Source organism: Schistocerca piceifrons, chromosome 2, assembly GCF_021461385.2.
Source record: "Schistocerca piceifrons isolate TAMUIC-IGC-003096 chromosome 2, iqSchPice1.1, whole genome shotgun sequence".
NCBI lineage: Eukaryota > Metazoa > Arthropoda > Insecta > Orthoptera > Acrididae > Schistocerca > Schistocerca piceifrons.
In genome coordinates this window covers 1,104,761,969-1,104,784,209 of record NC_060139.1, presented here as the reverse complement: position 1 = coordinate 1,104,784,209, position 22,241 = coordinate 1,104,761,969, and the positions used below count along the sequence as shown (strand labels likewise).

Sequence of the window (22,241 nt, the reverse complement as noted above, 5' to 3'; positions counted from 1 at the left end):
TATGCATCCATGTAGACCAGCTCTTTCTTTTTGATAACCAAAATCATCAGATAAAGTGACTGTACTGAAAAAAGTTTCATACTATCTAAATTAAAAACAGCTGTCACTGAGAGCACATAGGCAATCAGATGAAAAGCTGTGAAAAGCCTCACAGATTATATAAGAAAAGAAATTGTTATTATATCAATAATCTATCATTATTGCTTGAGAGAAATAGGTTATGTCATTTAAAAGAAAACAGCAATATATCATCTTTTGACTCCTATTATATTGTTACTGGATCACCATCATGTCTTGTTTGTTGAAGATGAGTAGAAAGTTTCTCATTAATGGCACTCAAATAAATCATCATTGATAAAAACAGCTACATCATTGTTTGATGAATAATATTGATTAATATTAATGTATTTGTAAACTGAAATATAATTAAATAAATGTCCGCCCGCTTAGCTGGGTGGTAACGTGCTTGCCTCCCTTGCACTGGGCCGGGGTGCTATTCCTGGCCGGGTTGGAGATTTTCTCCACTCAGGGACTGGGTTGTTGTGTTGACCTCGTCATCATTTTCATCCTCATCATTGGCTGCAAGGTGTCCAATGTGGCACTGACTGAAATACGACTTGTACTCAACAGCCGAACCCTGGGCAACAGTGCCATATGATCATTTGATTAAATAATTTATTCATAATATGTTGTTATGACGTGTGCTAAAATATTTGCATAGTTAACATTGGAAAGACAATCCTGTACTAATAAATCTGTAAAAATTGTTGTATATTTTTGTTGGACTGTTTGAACACACTAATCTCCAAAACTACTACGTGAGTTTTCATGGGGTAACTTGAGCATGGCTCGGGGCACTGTATTGCCTTAATTACATCAGAATCAGATCACGAGAAAATAAATAAATAAATAAAATAAAATAATGGAAAGAGGCTGTTGTAATTGAAAGTTTCATCCACACTAATATTATAAATGCAAAAGTAACTCTGTCTGCTACGTTTTCACCACTAAACTGCGTAACCAGTGTTGTTGAAATTTGGTGATGAGATAGCTTGAATCCTGGGAAGAGCATAGGCTGCTGTAGAAAGTGTGTAGTACAAGATACTTAAATGATCTGAGGAATATTACTGAATTAAGTAAAAATATTTTCTCTTTGAAGAAGCTATTTACTCTCTGACTTTAAATTTTTATCATATTTGTAAAAATTCTTTTATTGGTTAATTTGTATTATGTGATACAATTCAGAGTAATGAATACAATGGTTATACAACTTTCAGCATTTTTAATCCTTACTTATACACTGTTGTACAGTTTATATGTTGCTTAATGTGTAGCTACTTGAATAGCACATTGTGTAGATTCGTGCTCCTGCCCGTGCCGTTCCATACGCTCTGTTCGACAGCAGCGTGTCAACTCGTCTTGCATCGGGACAGCTTGGGAGTGGAGAGAGCAGGGCACATGTCATGAGCTGTGCTTAGCTGAACAGGCAGACTCGTAAAGGAAGCTAATGTTATTGCTCGTACGATAGCTTACTTACTGACCATCACTTCTGATAACAAAATTACTGGTATGCGAGCACAACCATGGGTAACAGCTAGTCTTAACTTTGCATTACAAAAGCCCTACAGGTTATGCACTAACTGCTGTGCACTCACCAGTAAAATAAAAATTATTTTAATATGTTCCCATTGGAATACCATCATGAAATTTGCCACGCCCATTAACAAAAAAGGCATGATTAACATAATTAAAAAAGTAACATTACAGTTTTGAAATTTTCAGAATTAAAAAAAATTTGTTTGGGAAAATTCAACATGTTATTAATATAATCAACTAGGTTGTTTTGTTGGCATAATTCAGTGAGCCATGTGCTATTTCTATTGGTAAATTTGTGTGCTGGATTGTTTCCTAATGTCTTCTTGTATCTGTGTTCTCTGCCAATTTGTGCATTGAAGTCACTGAGTAGAATTCTCATATTATATTTATTATATTTGGGAATTTTGGCCATCTCTGTTCCAAGTTCTTCCCAGAACCTTTCTGTTTCTTCAGGCTCTTTCTTTATCACCATTTGTTGGTGCATGTACATTAATAAAACTGTAGTTTTTCTTTGTGTGTCTGAATCTTAGGATCATTAGCGATTGTTGATGGGTTTCACATGTAATGAGGCCAGCACTTCTTTGTCTACAATAAAGGCCATTCCAAAGAGTGCTGCTCCTTTGCCAGTTTTCTTGTTTGTTCCACTTTTGAAGATTCTGCATTTATTTTAGTCTATTGCTTCTGAATCTGTATAGCATGTTTTTTGCAATGTGAGAGTTTGAATTTTCTGCTTCATGAGTTCTGTTGTGAGATTGTGTAATTTTACTGTGTAATTTTCCTGCTTGACTGAGTGTCTCAATATTGAAAGTGCCTTTATATGTATGTGTTTTTCATGGACGTTTACCAGAGCCCTCTGACCTCACTTTGGAAACATCCCAAAAAACAAAAACAAAAAAATGTGGCAATCACCCATCCGTCATTTGGGAGAATTTCAGATTGGTCATATTGCAATATCATATTATTATTATTATTATTATTAAGCATTACAATCCATGAAGGCTTTTTGCTGCAGAATGGACAATGTTGAACCACTTTGCTCTGTCTTTACAAGTAATTTGCCACTGTCTGTCATGTCCTAGTTTTCTGAGATCGTCTTGAATATTGTCCAAGTATCTCATGCGTGGGCGTCCAAGAGGTCGTCTTCCGGTGGGAATCTCTTCAGTCACTTTCTTGATGGTCCTGTTTGGTGGTGCTCTGATGACATGCCCTATCCATTTCAGTCTTTTGGCTTTAATTTTGGCCACTATATCGGAGTCTTTATATAATTTGTAAATTTCATTGTTATTTAGCAATCTCCATTCATCACTGATCCTATCTCTTATGGGTCCAAATATTTTTCTCAAAATTTTTCGTTCAAATACTCTTAATCTGTTTTCCTCTTTTTTTGTGAGAGTCCAGGTTTCAGATCCATAGGTGAGTACTGGTATAATCAATGATTTGTATACTTGTAGTTTGGTGTTCCTAGAAATTAACTTGCTTTTGAAAACTGTCAAGAGACTATAGTAGCATTTGTTAGCCTTCTGAATTCGTGATTCTATTTCAATTTTTATGGAGTTGTCAGAGGTTACTATTGTACCAAGGTAATTAAATTCATTTGTCTTTGTGAAAGCTGTGTTATTAATTTGCAGTACATTATTATTTGATGGATAGCGGGATAAGATAAAGTACATTGTTTTGTCTGTATTCAGCTGGAGGCCTGTGCCATTTGTGGCTTTAATTAATTGTGCTGTAAGAAGCTTCAAATCATTCTCACTGTCAGATAATAATGCAATGTCATCAGCGTATGCTACAATGTTAATTTTGCTTTCCAGTTGTGCTCCAATTTGTAGTAGCTTTACTTTTTGGATTATTCTATTGATTACTATGTTAAAAAGAACTGGTGAGAGTGAATCCCCTTGTTTGACTCCAGTTTTAACCTCAAAGTCTTCAGAAAGTTTGCTAGCTACTTTTATTTTGTATTTTGAGTTTAAAGTGCAAGATTTTATTAAATTTATCAATTTGTTAGGGATGCCAATCTGCCTCATGCACTTCCATAAATATTCCCTGTTGATACTGTCAAAAGCTTTTTTAAAATCAATGAAAAGCATATGTACATTTTGATTGAATTCATATTTCTTTTCACCCAACACCCTTAGGACATATATATTGTCAATAGTCGATCTGTTAGGTCTAAATCCACATTGGGCATCATCTAGGGAGTCTTCAACGTAAGGGCTTATCCTTGCTAACAGTATATTTGTCAGAATTTTATATGTTGTGTTTAGTAACGCAATTCCTCTGTAGTTTGAACAATTTGTTGGGTCCCCCTTCTTGTATATAGGGCACACAACTACTTCTTTCCAATCATGTGGGACCTGTTCCTGCTTCCAGATGTTGGTGATGATTTTGTGTAAGCAGTTTACAAAAGGAAATTTACTGAGCTTCCATATATCTGTGTCTATACCATCACTTCCAGGAGCTTTATGTCTCTTCAGCTTCTTGATGCTTTCTTTAATTTCTGCTAAGCTGGGCTCTTCGTCCGATGGGTCAGCAGTAAGATATTCATTGTCATCTTCCTGAGAGACGCTTATAGTTGGAGCATTTAGTAACTCATTAAAATATTCCTTCCATCTGTTAGCAATGTCACTTCTTTCTGTTAGCAAGGAGCCATCTGGGTCTGTTATGAACTGTCCATAATTTTTTATATTCCCACTTTTAAACATATTTATGCTCTTGAAAAATCCTCTGGAGTCTGTGGTACGGTCATTCTCAGCTCTTTTTAATTTGTAATTCATAAAATCCCTTTTCTTTTTCCTAATGAGTTTCCTGGCAAGTTTCTGTTTCTCTTCAAAAATAAGTTTGTTTTGTGTTATTGGTTCGTTAGCTGAAGTGAAAGCAACTGCTCTAGGGGTAGGCATCCCCGAAATCAAGACCCTGGTCCTCCAGGTTGGGGGTTGTGCTTAGGGCCAGCGACCCTATCACAGGATCCTGTAGGAGAAAATGGATTGCTACGAATCAGAATGACAAGAATGCTGGGCCACCAAACTTGATGACGAACTTGCAAAATTTAAAGGTTATGAATATGGGAACATGGAATGTATTAAGTCTCTATAGATCAGGATCACTGATAAATGTCATACAGGAACTTGAAAGGTATAAAATGGATTTAGTTGCAGTACAAGAAACCAGATGGACGGGTAATGGAAGTATAAACAAAAATAAGTATACAATAATGTATGGGGGAAATGATACACAAATACATGCACTAGGGACAGGATTTATAATAAACAACAAATTGTTACCTTTTATTAGGAAATTTGAGGCAGTGAATGAAAGGATATCTCACATTACGATTCAATGCAAATATAAGACTTTAAATGTTATAAATTGCCATGCTCCAACAGAGGATAAAGAGGACAATATTAAAGAAGAATTTTACAACAAATTGGAACAGGTATATGATACATTCTCGAAAAATTCAATTAAAATAATTCTAGGAGATTTCAATGCCAAGTTAGGACATGAAAATCATTATAAACCTACAATTGGACCTCATAGTCTACATCAGCAGAGTAATGAAAACGGAACAAAACTTATTAGCTTTGCCACTTCCAAAAACATGTTGATCAAAAGTACATATTTTGCACATAAAGATATACATAAACAAACATGGGCTTCAAGAGATGGCATCACAAAAAATCAAATTGATCATGTATTAATCGAAAAACAACATCATAAATGCATACATGATATCAGAAGTCAAAGGGGAGCAGACTGTGATTCGGATCACTTTCTTGTAAAAGCCAAGTTCAAGATCTCACTCTCAAGACATAAATGGTCTAAATTAAACGGTGTTCCTAGGTTTAATACAATGAAACTGAAAAACCCAAACATTCTCAACCAGTACATTAGAGAATTAGAAACACACAAACCTGAAGTGGGAAGTAAAATTAACAATGATGATACTAATCAAGCCTGGAACGCTCTGAAAGAAAATATCACACGAGCAACTACCTCAGTTTTGGGACATTTTACTACAACTAAGAACCCCTGGTTTGATGCCGAGTGCTCGAATATCATATGACTACCAGAAATTCACGGTGTGCCAGTATGGAGAGGTGCAAATATCGATTTGGATAATTATTTAACCAAAATAAAAATTAAATTCACTCTCAAGAGGAAATTCAAAAAGAAAAGCACCACTGAACCCAAACTTTGATCTAGACAAAATCAAAGACGCCAAAATCACTGAAAAATGGGAAGAACAACACACAGAAGATTGGAAGAAATTTCAAACTAAAATCATCAAAACACCAAAAGATGTGATCCCTTGTCACAAAAAACCAAAACACCCTTCGTGGAATCAAGAACGAGAACGAATTAGAAAAAAGAAGAAAGGCATTTCAAAATTATAATTGCAGCAAATCAGAAGAAACACAGAAGAAATTTTTTGAAATGTGCAAACAGACTCCCAAGATTTCAAGACAAATTAAACATAAATATGTCGGTGAACAACTGTAGTCATTGAGGAAAATGTCAAAAACTACAATACATATGATTTCTATAAGAGCTTTGAAAACCAGATCAAAAACTCACCACAAAACATTTGCTTTCAAAAACAAGATGGCCCTGACAAATAAAGAAAATTGCCAAGTACTCGCCACATATTTTTCACAGCTTTTAAATTGTCCAGAACGCAAAGAGAGATTCTCAAAAGTGCAGCCAGAAATCTCACCACAGGTTTCATCACCACCAAAACAAGAAGAAATTTATGTGCACATCACGAAACTTAAAAGCAATAAAGCATCAGCGGAGGACAGAGTTGTAGTAGAACTCTTGAAGAATTTAGGCCCAAATTTACTCAAAGAAATTACTCAAATAATCCGAAACATCTGGCAAACCGAGAAAATCCTGGATGATTGGAAGATTCCTCTGATTCATCCATTGCGTAAAAAGGTAATAAATCAGATGTAAACAAATATAGGGGGATCTCTGTATTACCATTCACCTACAAAATTCTATCCGCTTGTCTCTCAATGTAACACAACAGCAATTAGAACCCAAAGTAGCAGAATATTAAGAAAGATCCCGACCGAACAGATCAAGTCTAGAGCAACTTTTCTACTTCAAGACCATACTCAAAATGCGAGCTCTCAGACAAAAATCTGTAGTATGCACATTTGTAGATTTCAAAAAAGCATACAATTCAATAGACAGCCCTTACTATTCCAAATTTTAGAAGAGAGGCGATTAGATCCCAATACATGGGATATCACAAAACAAACACTAGATAGCACAAAATCTAAAGTAAAATTTTGGGGGAAATCTCAGAACCCTTCAACATTCAAACAGGTGTGAGACAAGGTGATGGGCTCTCTCCTATTCTGTTCAACATAATTCTAGACAAAGGTATGGAAGAATGGGAGAAAGAACTTGAGAAAAGTGGGGTTTGGAAGCTAATCCTACTGGGCATTGCCAAAAACAACCTCTACATACCATACCTTGCATTTGCGAACAACTTGGCGATACTAACAGAGGATGAGCAGACTGCAGTCAAACAGATGGAAATATTCAAAGAATGCACAGAAAATGTAGGTTTACAAATTTCTTTTGAGAAAACTAAATGCTTTTGTTTAAAAACAGAAATTTCAAGCTTGAAAACAAAATATGGTAAAATTGACAGTGTTCCATACTTTAAATATGTTGAAGAATTCAGGGAAACCACCAAGTACTGGAAAAATCTCACAGCAACAGTGTCTCCAACAATTAAAAAAGTGTTAGGATTAACACAAAACCTCTTCAACAAAAAATTGATGTCAAGAGGGGCAAAAATTCGACACAACAATACTCTCATAAAACCAGGAATCCTCTACGCAAGTGAAACACTAACCCTTAACAGAAACTGACAACTTGAAGACATCAAATAAGAAGAGAGAAAGATCATCAGGAAAATTCTAGGAGGAAGACATACCCAAGACGGTGTAGGGTACAAGCAATTAAAACAACAGAAAAGTTTCCAAACATTGAAATTGGTATTAGGAGAAGGTGAACAAAATTCTTTGGCCATCTCAGCCAACTACCTGAAAAATGATTGACGAAGAGAATAATAGATTATGTAACCTCACTTAAGAATTCCACACCTTGGCTAGATGAAATTCAAAAGGACGTAAAGCCAAAAGGAAGTTTTGTTAGAGCAACCAAAAGAAAACCAAAGTGATCAGATGACCATAAACAAGGCTTTTTGGAAAGTAAGAAAGCCTATTGGAAGAACAAGAAGAAGTCAAAGAAAAATTAATCGAGTTATTTGCTTAACACCTACCATTTCTGGGGAGAATTCGCCAATAATAATATAATCAAGTGGCTCACATTTTTAAGCTTATAAGAAACTAAATCTACCCCCATGAACCATGGACCTTGCCGTTGGTGGGGAGGCTTGCTTGCCTCAGCGATACAGATGGCCGTACCGTAGATGCAACCACATCGGAGGGGTATCTGTTGAGAGGCCAGACAAATGTGTGGTTCCTGAAGAGGGGCAGCAGCCTTTTCAGTAGTTGCAGGGGCAACAGTCTGGATGATTGAGAGATCTGGCCTTGCATCGCTAACCAAAACGGCCTTGCTGTGCTGGTACTGTGAACAGCTGAAAGCAAGGGGAAATTACAGCCGTAATTTTTCCCGAGGGCATGCAGCTTTACTGTATGGTTAAATGATGATGGCGTCCTCTTAGGTAAAATATTCCAGAGGTAAAATAGTCCCCCATTCGGATCTCGGGGCGGGGAATACTCAAGAGGATGCCGTTATCAGGAGAAAGAAAACTGGCGTTCTACAGATCGGAGCGTGGAATGTCAGATTCCTTAATCGGGCAGGTAGGTTAGAAAATTTAAAAAGGGAAATTGATAGGTTGAAGTTAGATATAGTGGGAATTAGTGAAGTTCGGTGGCAGGAGGAACAAGACTTTTGATCAGGTGAATACAGGGTTATAAATACAAAATTAAATAGGGGTAATGCAGGCGTAGGTTTAATAATGAATAAAAAAATAGGAGTGCGGGTAAGCTACTATCAACAGCATAGCGAACGCATTATTGTGGCCAAGATAGACACGAAGCCCATGCCTACTACCATAGTAAAAGTTTATATGCCAACTAGCTCTGCAGATGATGAAGAAATAGATGAAATATATCATGAGATAAAAGAAATTATTCAGGTAGTGAAAGGAGACGAAAATTTAATAGTCATGGGTGACTGGAATTCGAGAGTAGGAAAAGGGAGAGTAGGAAACATAGTGGGTGAATATGGATTGAGGGAGAGAAATGAAAGATGAAGCCGTCTGGTAGAATTTTGCACAGAGCATAACTTAATCATAGCTAACACTTGGTTCAAGAATCATAAAAGAAGGTTGTATACATGGAAGAATCCTGGAGATACTAGTAGGTATCAAATAGATAATATAATGGTAAGACAGAGATTTAGGAACCAGGTTTTAAATTGTAAGACATTTCCAGGGCCAGATGTGGACTCTGACCACAATCTATTGGTTCTGAACTGTAGACTAAACTGAAGAAGTTGGAAAAAAGTGGGAATTTAAGGAGGTGAGACCTGGATAAACTGACTAAACCAGAGGTTGTACAGAGTTTCAGGGACAGCATAAGGGAACAATTGACAGGAATGGGGGAAAGAAATACAGTAGAAGACGAATGGGTAGCTCTGAGGGATGAAGTAGTGAAGGCAGCAGAGGATCAAGTAGGTAAAAAGACGAGGGCTAGTAGAAATTCTTGGGTAACAGAAGAAATATTGAATTTAATTGATGAAAGGAGAAAATACAAAAATGCAGTAAATGAAGCAGGCAAAAAGGAATACAAACGTCTCAAAAATGAGATCGACAGGAAATGCAAAATGGCTAAGCAGGCATGGCTAGAGGACAAATGTAAGGATGTAGAGGCTTATCTCACTAGGGGTAAGATAGATACTGCCTACAGGAAAATTAAAGAGATCTTTGGAGAAAAAAGAACCACTTGCATGAATATCAAGAGCTCAGATGGAAACCCAGTTCTAAGCAAAGAAGGGAAAGCTGAAAGGTGGAAGGAGTATATAGAGATTCTATACAAGGGCGATGTACTTGAGGACAATATTATTGAAATGGAAGAGGATGTAGGTGAAGAAGTAATGGGAGATACGATACTGCGTGAAGAGTTTGACAGAGCCCTGAAAGACCTGAGTCGAAACAAGGCCCCGGCAGTAGACAACATTCCATTGGAACTGCTGACGGCCTTGGGAGAGCCAGTCCTGACAAAACTCTACCATCTGGTGAGCAAGATGTATGAGACAGGCGAAATACCCTCAGACTTCAGTAAGTATATAATAATTCCAATCCCAAAGAAAGCAGGTGTTGACAGATGTGAAAATTACCAAACTATCAGTTTAATAAGTCACAGCTGCAAAATACTAACGCACATTCTTTACAGTCAAATGGAAAAACTGGTAGAAGCTGACCTCGGCGAAGATCAGTTTGAATTCTGTAGAAATGTTGGACACGTGAGGCAATACTGACCCTACGACTTGTCTTAGAAAATAGATTAAGGAGAAGCTAACCTACATTCTAGCATTTGTAGACTTAGAGAAAGCTTTTGACAATGTTGACTGGAATACTCTCTTTCAAATTCTAAAGGTGGCAGGGGCAAAATACAGGGACCGAAAGGCTATTTACAATTTGTACAGAAACCAGATGGCAGTTATAAGAGTCGAGGGGCATGAAAGGGCAGCAGCGGTAGGGAAGGGAGTGAGACAGGGTTGTAGCCTGTCCCGGATGTTATTCAATCTGTATATTGAGCAAGCAGTAAAGGAAACAAAAGAAAAATTCAGAGTAGGTATTAAAGTCCATGGAGAAGAAATAAAAACATTGAGGTTCGCCGATGACATTGTAATTCTGTCAGACACAGCAAAGGACTTGGAAGAGCAGTTGAACTGAATGGACAGTGTCTTGAAAGGAGGATATAAGATTAACATCAACAAAAGCAAAATGAGGATAATGGAATGTAGTCGATTTAAGTCGAGTGATGCTGAGGGAATTAGATTAGGCAATGAGACACTTAAAGTAGTAAAGGAGTTTTGCTATTTGGGGAGCAAAATAACTGATGATGGTCGAAGTAGAGAGGATATAAAATGTAGACTGGCAATGGCAAGGAAAGCATTTCTGAAGAAGAGAAATTTGTTAACATCGAGTATAGATTTAAGTGTCAGGAAGTTGTTTCTTTAAGTATTTGCATGGAGTGTAGCCATGTATGGAAGTGAAACATGGACGATAAATAGTTTGGACAAGAAGAGAATAGAAGCTTTCGAAATGTGGTGCTACAGAAGAATGCTGAAGATTAGATGGGTAGATCACATAACTAATGAGGAAGTATTGAATAGAATTGGGGAGAAGAGGAGTTTGTGGCACAACATGACAAGAAGAAGGGTCAGTTGGTAGGACATGTTCTGAGGCATCAAGGGATCACAAATTTAGCATTGGAGGGCAGCTTGGGGGGTAAAAATCGTGGAGGGAGACCAAGAGATGAGTACACTAAGCAGATTGAGAAGGATGTAGGTTGCAGTTAGTACTGGGAGATGAAGAAGCTTGCACAGGATAGAGTACCATGGAGAGCTGCATCAAACCAGTCTTGGGACTGAAGACAACAACAACAACAAGAAACTAAATAAAATGGTGCAAAATTGTAAATCTGTAGGTCAAACAGTTTTTGATATTTGTTGATTTTAAGATTTGAAAACATTGCAAAATTTCCAAAATTTGAAAAAAATTAATAACTCAAAAGTGAAAGGTCCAAAAACTGTAATTTGGGGTTTTGCTTGTGAACAACTAGCACTGTGAAAGTACAAAAAGCTACCAAAATCTGGGATGTCATATATCAGACTATTGGTTAATTTCACGTGGACCGACCTGGATCAGGCGTTAAGTTGTCAGATGAGCCTTAAATTGAGAATTACACTTAAATGAGAATGAATTCAAGTTACTGGAACACTGTATTGTTCAAAATAGCAGTTTCTGTGAAATAACATGCATTCTGCATTCCCCACATACCCAAAGGCTGATTTGTGCTTGATCTCATGTACAGCTTCACCAGAGGCTTTGTACCGAGATCCTTTGTACCTACCATGCTTCCAAACAATTTCTACATTTGTGGTGCTGATAATGCAGCTTCACTAAAGAGTCGTATGGTATGAATATACCATAGCCTGCCTTAGCACAATAAGTCTGGCAGAAGTGAACCACAAAACTGCTGTCCGGTACCCTTGACATTCATCTGTTCATAGAGCCTCAGAACATATTCAGAGCCCAAACATGATGAGGTATCTCGAACAAATGACCTTATCCATGACAACCGGCACATATTCCAAGAACATCGATTATGGGAAACCCAACAGTGCTTTCTCACTTGATATCCTGAAAGCCGTGGATCGAGGTAATTGAGTAGGTGCAGTATTTCTTGACTTCCAAAAAGCTCCCACGCCAACCCTTTTAAAGACAATTCAGTCACATAGAGTATCAAATAAAATTTGTTTCCGGACTAAGAATTCTTCACTAGGGAGGACCTGACATTTTATCTTGGTGGGAGAAAGGCATAGAAGTAACTTTAGGAGTTCCCCTGAGAAGCGTTTTGGAATCCTTGCTATTCATGTTGTATATTAATGATGTAGCAAACAGTATTAATAGCAACATCTGACTTTTTGAATATGCAGTTATCTGTAATGAAATACTGTTCATAAAATGTGTGAGCATATTCAGGAAGGCACAAAAAAAAGAACTCCAGGGATGCAAGCACCAGCCATGGAAGTCTGCATCATATGAGCAGATACCTTCATGGGGAAAAGTTAAGCTGTTAGTAGCAGCATGGAAGACAAGCTGTGGTTAATTACAGCAAAGATGAGGCATTTATGGAATCATTCTTCCTGTGTTCCATGAGATAATGGAATGGGAAAAAGTAACATGTGGTAGTGGAGGAAGCCCCTTCTGCTAGGCTCTCCAGATGTGGACGTAAATGTAGATAACCGGTTTGAAGAGTAACACACTGGAATTCTGTTTGTCTAATGATAGGCATTGTCAGGCTTAATTACTGATACTTTAATATTCTCTTAGTTAAAAACAAATCTGGTCAGCTTACACATATTTAGCGAAAATGAACTCTACTCTTGAACAACTGATTTTCCACATCTTTTGTCCACTTTAGAACATGCTTGACATATCCAGCATAGATGTAGATGTAATGCAATTTTTTACACCATTGAAAGGACCAAAATTTTGTTTCCTCAAAGAACATCACATGTAGATGTATGAGTATTATTCGTATGTGTATGAATATAATGTTATATCAATATAGTACATAAAAATATATTTGTATTAATGAAATCTCTTCACTAGGTTGTCACGTTGTGTATACTGTCCTCATTGCATTTGATTATATCCAAACTGTTAGAGATAATACAAGGGTCATTTCAAAAGTCCTGGGCACTGTAAGATGGAACTCAAAAAACTAATTTATTTTATGAAGTACCTTTACAGGCCTTAATAATAATTTCCATTTTTGCTTATGAAGCCTTCCCAGTCTTTTGGCAACTTCTGTATTTTGGATAGGGCAGCTCCATTGTTGGGCTGTCTGACTACTGGGCTTATCTCACTGGAATCTTCATCTATTGTACCAAAAGGATTTCTGCTGAATTCTTCCTTCAATTTGGGAAAGAAATCAAAGCCTGGTGGGCTCATATCAGGACTGTACAGTTGGTGGAGAAATATTTTCGATCCATATTTGTCGAGCATTTCTCTCACTGGTAGGGCAATGTGCAGTCTTGCATTATCGTCCAAAATACGGACACCACCTGCAAACATCTCAGGCCTTCTTTGACGAATTTTTGGGTGCAAAATATTTGCAGAAACAGCTTGTAGCATGTGTCTGTTAACTGCAAATGTCTCGTGCTACACTCTGTCTATAGATGTGACGTCATTCACGTCATATGGAAAGATCTGTTTCACCTTTGATTGTTGGCAGTGAAATTTTGACAGTTGTGTAAGTTGGGATTTTTCCATTGTGATGGCTGAGACTTCAGTTCTGGCTCAAAACCTTGCATACAGGTTTCATGAAGTACAACAGTCCTTATCAGAAACAGTTCTGCTTTTGTTTGATAACATTGAAGCCATCTTAATGTGATTCTTTTGTGACCTTCTTTCTGCTCCAAGAATGAAATTTTCAATCTGCAGTGGAGTGTGTGCTGATATGAAACTTACACTTAATTTTCGCATCTGTCAACACCTGCTTTCTTTGGGATTGGAATTATTATATTCTTCTTGAAGTCTGATGGTATTTCGCTGGTCTCATACATCTTGCTCACCAGATGGTAGAGTTTTGTCAGGACTGGCTCTCCCAAGGCGGTCAGTAGTTCTAATGGAATGTTGTCTACTCCCGGGGCCTTGTTTCGACTCAGGTCTTTCAGTGCTCTGCCAAACTCTTCACGTAGTATCATATCTCCCATTTCATCTTCATCTACGTCCTCTTCCATTTCCATAATACTGTCCTCAAGTACATTCCCTTGTATAGACCCTCTATATACTCCTTCCACCTTTCTGCTTTCCTTTCTTTGCTTAGAACTGGGTTTCCATCTGAGCTCTTGATATTCATACAAGTGGTTCTCTTTTCTCCAAAGATCTCTTTAATTTTCCTGTAGGCAGTATCTATCTTACCCCTAGTGAGATAAGCCTCTACATCCTTACATTTGTCCTCTAGCCATCCCTGCTTATCCATTTTGCACTTCCTGTCAATCTCATTTTTGAGACGTTTGTATTCCTTTTTGCCTGCTTCATTTATTGCATTTTTATATTTTCTCCTTTCATCAATTAAATTCAATATTTCTTCTGTTACCCAAGGATTTCTACCAGCACTCGTCTTTTTACCTACTTGATCCTCTGCTGCCTTCACTACTTCCTCCCTCAAAGCTATCCATTCTTCTTCTACTGTATTTCTTTCCCCCATTCCTGTCAATTTTTCCATAATACTCTCCCTGAAACTCTGTATAACCTCTGGTTTAGTCAGTATATCCAGGTCCCATCTCCTTAAATTCCCATCTTTTTGCAGTTTCTTCAGTTTTAATCGACAATTCATAAGCAATAGATTGTGGTCAGACTCCACATCTGGCCCTGGAAATGTCTTACAATTTAAAACCTGGTTCCTAAACCTCTGTCTTACCATTATATTATCTATCTGAAACCTGTCAGTATCTCCAGGCTTCTTCCATGTATACAACCTTCTTTTATGATTCTTGAACCAGGTGTTAGCTATGATTAAGTTATGCTCTGTGCAAAATTCTACCAGACAGCTTCCTCTTTCATTTCTTCCCCCCAATCCATAATCACCTACTATGTTTCCTTCTCTTCCTTTTCCTACTACCGAATTCCAGTCACCCATGACTATTAAATTTTCGTCTCCCTTCACTATTTGAATAATTTCTTTTATCTCCTCATACATTTCTTCAATTTCTTCATCATCTGCAGAGCTTGTTGGCATATAAACTTGTACTACTGTAGTAGGCGTGGGCTTTGTGTCTATCTTGGCCACAATAATGAGTTCACTATGCTGTTTGTAGCAGCTTACCTGCACACATATTTTTTTATTCATTATTAAACCTACTCCTGCATTACCCCTATTTGATTTTGTATTTATAACCCTGTATTCACCTGATCAAAAGTCTTGTTCCTCCCGCCACCAAACTTCACTAATTCCCACTATATCTAACTTTAACCTATCCATTTCCCTTTCGAAATTTTCTAACCTACCTGCCCGATTAAGGGATCTGACATTCCACGCTCCAATCCGTAGAACGCCAGTGTTCTTTCTCCTGGTAACAATGTCCTCTTGAGTAGTCCCCACCCGGAAATCCGAATGGGGGACTATTTTACCTCCGGAATATTTTACCCGAGAGGACGCCATCATCATTTAACCATACAGTAAAGCTGCATGCCCTCGGGAAAAATTACGGCTGTAGTTTCCCCTTGCTTTCAGCCGTTCGCAGTACCAGCACAGCAAGGCCGTTTTGGTTAGTGTTACAAGGCTAGATCAGTGAATCATCCAAACTGTTGCCCCTGCAACTACTGAAAAGGCTGCTGCCTCTCTTCAGGAACCACACGTTTGTCTGGCCTCTCAACAGATACCCCTCCGTTGTGGTTGCACCTCCGTTGTGGTACGGCCATCTGTATCGCTGAGGCACGCAAGCCTCCCCACCAATAGCAAGGCCCATGGTTCATGGGGGGAGGAACACAGAACAAGGTTTGAACTCAGAATCTCTCGCTTAGCAGCCAAACACTTTAACCATTACGCTAACGCAGCTCATCAGTCTCACAGATACTGTGATTATTTCTGGTGACTTTATTATGAATTATATTGTGTGCACTGTGATTTATATTTCTGTCACTGCAAGTCATGCCATTGTGAAGTTCAACAAATGCTGTACCACCAATTAATGCCAAAATTATTGCTCTTTTGGATTTATTGACTTAGGAAGAGGTGCACTTCTCTATGCTTGTTTAAACAATGTACTGTACAACTGCAACTGGCCGTCCAAAAGCATTATAATGCTAATAAAGTGGGAGAGGCCACTTTAAACTCCACTGCTGTGTTGTCTACATCATTTTGGTACTATCCTTTTTCAGAATAATATTGCAGCACATCAGGATAGGAGACTTCACACTAAATGGAACTGAATGGAAAACCAGTAAGGGGAACATCACAGTCACTGCTCACTGTGATGAGTGCTGCCTAGTGGCATTGCAGACATGTAACGCATATAGGCAAAGTATATAAATAGAGCAGACCGGAATGGGGAATTATTCTAGTGACGATAGGGGCTGCAAACTGGGAAATCCGCAGATGTGAGCAACTTTCACAAAGGTCTGCTAACTGGGTGCAAGTATTTCAGACACAGCAAAGCTGATTGACTGTTCATGTACTAAAGTCATGAGCATCTATAGAAAATTGTTGAAGGACAGTGAAATCACAAGTAGACAAGTTGTCAGACGTTCATTCCTCATATCAGAATGCGGATGTCAGAAGTTTGTCCATTCTGTAAAGCAGTATAGGTGGCAATCTGTGGCAGATTTGATGACAGAATATGTTGCTTGTGCAGTCCCAAGTATTTCAGAACACACCATTCAGTGCACACTGTCAAATGTGGAGCTGCTGTAACACAGTGTATCCATCAGTTGCCTTCTCTGTGAAAAACCATCAGCTCATAATTTGTGGGAATTGCTCAACCCGTCTGGTGACATCTCTTGCCGCATACATCTGTGGACTTGTCAGATCTGCACTGAGCAGAATCCCCACTGCATCAAATTTCCACACTATTGAGTAGGTGGTCACCGTGTCACAATGTTTTATCTACCTCTCTTCCCTCCCGTCATCTGTCCTTCGCCTTCTAAAAGGATTCACTCCCTGCCTCAATCCCTCCTTTTACCACGGTGTGGTTGACGCAAGTGAAGGCGTAAGGTGAAAAGGGTGAAAGTAAAGGGAAAGGTTGCTTTGCAGTATTCTGTTAGAATATAAACCTTTTGGTTGTTAATGTAGAACATGAAATTGTGTTTCTGTTCCTAATGAACATGTTTCTCCTCTATAAAGCAAGAGGCCTCTCAGTTTCAGATTTTATCACAGTCTGTCTTACTAACATGGTGTTTAGTTGATTTTGTCATTTTTGCCCATTTATTTGAAATAAAAGATATATTTACTATTGATAGTTAATGGAAAAAATAATAATTGAAGCTTCAAATAATTCTCATTATTCAGTGTGGTGGAAGAAGGAATTATATTATTTCAGCAACGAGACTCTGAATACTTATGTTTGTTGACACTCAGAAACTCTATTCTTTTCAAGATTTTTTTTATTCAATACAGTGTATGAGGTATCCTCTATATAGTCACACCTTATTTCAGTCAGGATAACAGGCAAGTTATAACTCAGTTTGAATGAATTACAACTGAAGATGTAGAAAAAATAGTATTCTTCCTTAAAAATAAAAATTTGACTGAATGGAACGAACTGCCAACCAGAGTAATTAAAATAGTTTCTAGTATAATATCAGGACCCTTATCAGAAATAATAAATCTGTCGTGTGAAGAAGGATGCTTCCCTAGATGGTCTAAGAATGGCTCAAAAGAAGATATAGGAAACTACCAACCAGTAAGTCTTCTCTCAATATTTTCAGAAGTATTTGAAAAAGTTGTTGCAAAACAGATACAAAATTTCACGGCAAAATCTAATATAGTATGATATGTACCATCAACAAATTTATTGAGAAAATTTGCTTATCTCTGGACAAATCCCAAAAAATCACAGGAATTTTCTGTGATCTCACGAAGGCTTTTGACTGTGTAAAACACTCTCTACTGTTACGTAAATTAGAAAGATGCAGAGTAAATGACAGTGCTTATGGTTTAAAATTAACAGACAGAAAGCAAAGGATAGTTGTAACATCAGATATAGGAAATTGTTTCTCAGATTGGAAAATTATTTCTGAGGGAGTTGTACAAAGTTCCACCTTAGGCCTAATCCTGTTTTTCTTTGATGTAAATGATTTATCTCTAAATATAACATCCCATCCAGTTTTATTTGCAGATGACGCATCTGTACTCATTGAAAGTGTGACCACAGAAGAAATTCCCCAAAGAGACATTGACATCCTAAAGAGTTTAGAGCATTGAATGAAAACTTAACATGAAAAAAAAGCCTTAGACAATTTAAAAGTGAACAACAAAATGAAGTGGGTTCTGCATTACCCATAAAAGCCAGCAACTTAGGGAAGCAGAATCTGTCAGAGTCCTGAGGATGTTTCTAGGAAAAAAATTATCCTGGTCTTCACATATAGCTATTTAGCAAACAAACTAAATGGTCTTGTATTTGTAGTGACAATATTTCCTTACGCAAGTGACATTGAGCCTAGGAAAGTTGTTCACCACAGCTGCTTTGAAGTTAATCACAGATACTTTGAAGTTATTGAAAGATACAGAATAATGTTTTTAGGGAATGCAAGTCATGTAAATAGAATGTTACTAATTTAAAAACCTGTTATTAGAAATATGTGTAATATCAAATCTAGAGAGTCATGCTAACCTTTATTCACGTATCTAAATATTTTAACTGTTCCATATATTTACATTTATGAACTGTTTGTCTTTATCCATACCAGTCCAGAATTATGTATAAAAAGCATTTTCAAGAAACAAAGATAATATCATACCGGCATCTCATTTTAAACTGAAACTCTGCTCTCAGACTCTTCAATACATGACTATAAAAATTTATAATAAATTGATAATGAAAACTTTCAAGTATGAAGATAATATTATATGCCATCCTAGTACAAAAATTTTATTATTCACTCATGGAATTTTTAAATGGTGATGAAGATGTATTTGTAGAGTAATGAAACAAATTTGTAATGATTTTTATAAATTAAGATTTTTGTTCTTTATTTGACACAGTGTATGTATCTCTGGTACATTATCTGCTGTACTTTAAATCAGTGATTTATGCATGTACTCAGGTGACTCTTATTCTCTTTTATTTGTATCCATTGTTCCTTCTCATTTGATATACATAAGAAGATTACACGAAATCATGTATTTCTAAACTTTCTTTCTTTTTCAGACTACTGTTCCCAAGGATTTATTAAACTTCAGTATGCAGTCTCTGCATCTATAATACAGTACGTTTCTAATATGAGCTGGGAAGATCTGCCAGAAGTGAGGCTACAGCGATATCCGTATATACCGTACATCGATGATCCCATGCTGGTGGCAATGGCCCAGTTTGTGCCTCTCATCATCATGTCAAGTTTTGTCTACACTTGTATTAGCACCATTAAATTTGTCACAACAGAAAAGGAAAACCAAATGAAGGTATTATATAAAAATAAAATAACTAAATGTCAGGGATAACTACAAGGATGAAAAATGTTGACATTGTGTGTTTTAATCTTTTGGCTGCTGTAGATGTGTGTACACATTGGGTTGCTCCTAGTACCAGGTGATATAGGAACATTTTAATATGCTGTCATTACTTTCCACCAGTACTGTCATTGTTTTTATTTATACTCCTCTTCTAACTCCTGGCTGCTGAGGAAGAGTCTAGATGCAGTTTTGTTGAGGTCTCGCTGCTGTGGACACGGTAACATGCATAACCATGTTTTCACCACCTGATTTCCCCATATGTGTCTAAGATTCAGTCGACTTATAGTTTTTTATGCATTTGCTGATGCTCTTTTCTGTAGCAATTTTCAGTTTTACTTTGATTATTCTTCAGGGTTGCAGCTTTGTTCTACATAGGCAGAACACATTTTATTTTTGCAAAGAAAATTACATGCTGTTGTGGGTACAAAAAGGAAGAATTTTGGATATACTTGGCAGGCAAGAGCGAGAACAAATTCTTGCAGACTCATGATAATGGTAATGCTTCTAACAGAATTTCATAGTCAGCTAAGTCCTCAGCCTTGTATCTCAGCAGAGATATAAACACAAGGTTGCCACAAGTTCTGCATATCAGGGTATTTCAGACATGTCAGGGAAATGCCATGGAAATTTGAAATAAACATTAAAAAGTCTTGTTTTTTGCTGAACAGAAGAAATTGTTTGCTTATGGAGGGGCTACTCATTGTCACTAGCTGCTGGGTGTCGTATGCCCCATTCCTACGCTGTACTTCCTACCAGTTCTCCCCTCCCAGCCTCTTTCCTAAGCATGGAGTGGTTCTCTTGAGTATTCACACAAGGTATCTGTGGCATGGATTGATAACCACAGTCTCTGTTTGTCAGCATGCTTTTGGTTACTAGTGAATATGGGCACGAATAGCTGGCCACACACAAGAAGATTTGTGAGACGGACCAGAACCGTGGGTCACTGCTGCAGTATGTCATGTTATTCATGTGAGAAGCATTTACAATGTATAAAATAATGTACAGTATTTACATGTTGTGTGTATATATATTTACAAGACACTTATTTATTTTTAGCTGCCCAGAAGTTAGCAACCAATATTGCATTTGGCGTTGCGTGTACCAGGTCTTCTGTTGTGCATGTTGCTGGACATTGGGTACACTGGAGCAGGTAGAGGGTCGTCTGCATTGCTCCACACTCACAGAGTGGCGGCTCCTCTAGGAAACTCCATTTAGTCAAATTGCTCTTACATTTCGTGAGACCCGAGCGTAGTCTGTTGAGGGATCTCCATGTATTCCAATTCTCTGTGTAGCCGGGTGGTAGTCTTTCGCTTGGCGTAATCTGTCCCACAGTACCAGTAAGCCTTGCACGCCATAGTTCAATTCGGCATTACTGTGGTGTTCCAGCTAGAGCCTCTGTAGATCTGAGGAAGCTCTTTCTGGATTTTAGTTGTAGGTTTGCTAATGAATGGGCCCATTGGATCTGGCCTCTGCAATCTGCCCACAGGCTGGGTCCATTTGTGTGTGGTGTCGATCAGTGGATTTTTGGGATTTATCCGTGGACCTAGGACTGTCGCGCACTCTGGACAGGCTTGAGGTACAGGGCAACGGATTTCAGGAGTTTTGGTGTTTTATAGGCGTTTTATTTATTGTAGTACATTTTCACTGTTTGAATGTAGTTTATATACTTGAGAGAAAGTATGGATGACATCAGGAACTAAATTGTGGCAGTCACTGGCAGTTTGTTTATTATCGACTCGTATTTTTCTCGAAAGAAATGGACACAGCACAACAGGTAATAGCCTACAATAATGAACATAGTACAATCAAAATTCTATTGGTGCTCACTTGTTTCAAGACACCTACATCTTTCTGAAGTTATTTATGAAATTATTATTTTAAATCCATCTTTGCAACTACAAGACAATGCATATTTTTGTCACCAAATGCATTTGTTTTATTGACATAAAATATCTTCAGTGGTATACAATGAAACATTTTTACAATCTGGCTTGCTTTCTGCATCTAATATAGTTTGTTACAAAAGTTGTGGATGTTACTTATGCTATGTTATGTCCAGATTTCACCCACCTTAGGAAATACCATCTGCTTGCATGTCTTTTAGGTATTCCCTAGTTTGGCACTGTTGTTTCTTGTATTGTAGTTGCAAAGGCAGATTTAAAATACCTTCAGTTGTTATAAAGACACATACACATACAAATGAACATTTTTTTCTGAAACATCACCTCATATTTTGTAGCTTAGTTTTTATAACACTATGGTCCATAATTGAAAGACAATCTAGAAATGTTTCTACCATCTCTTTGTATGCCTTGTGTTTTACATTTTTGTTTGTGTAACATTCATGTGTCAGTTTTCACAAGCAAAGTATTTCACATTACGGTTGTATAAGTTTTTTGGATAAATAAAAAATCTACCTACCAAGCAGTGGTAGGAGAACACACATATCAAGAAAGGTTTTATGTATGCAAGCTTTCAGATCTGTGGCACTTCTTACAGCAGAAGGGTTGAAGAGGAAGGAAGAGGTGAAGGAGAAAAACTGGAGAGGTTTAGGAAAACGGGAGGAGTTCAGAAAAGACACCCCTGACCCAGGTTTCTGGGTGACTTTTCTGAACTATACCTCTTTTCCTAAACCTGCCCGGTTCTTTTCCTTCACCCCTCTTCCTTCCTCTTCAACCCTTCCGCCAGAAG

At 37.6% G+C, this 22,241-nt stretch overlaps 1 protein-coding gene across 1 annotated transcript in view; it reads left to right on the top strand.

Annotated features, from left to right (window-relative positions):
• LOC124776164 (phospholipid-transporting ATPase ABCA3) overlaps positions 1 to 22,241 on the top strand; it is a 544,268-nt gene that overhangs the window by 25,563 nt on the left and 496,464 nt on the right. The window contains exon 2 of the mRNA XM_047251005.1: positions 19,249 to 19,499. Coding sequence (XP_047106961.1) covers positions 19,249 to 19,499 — 251 coding nt within the window. The remainder of the gene's footprint in view (positions 1 to 19,248; positions 19,500 to 22,241) is intronic.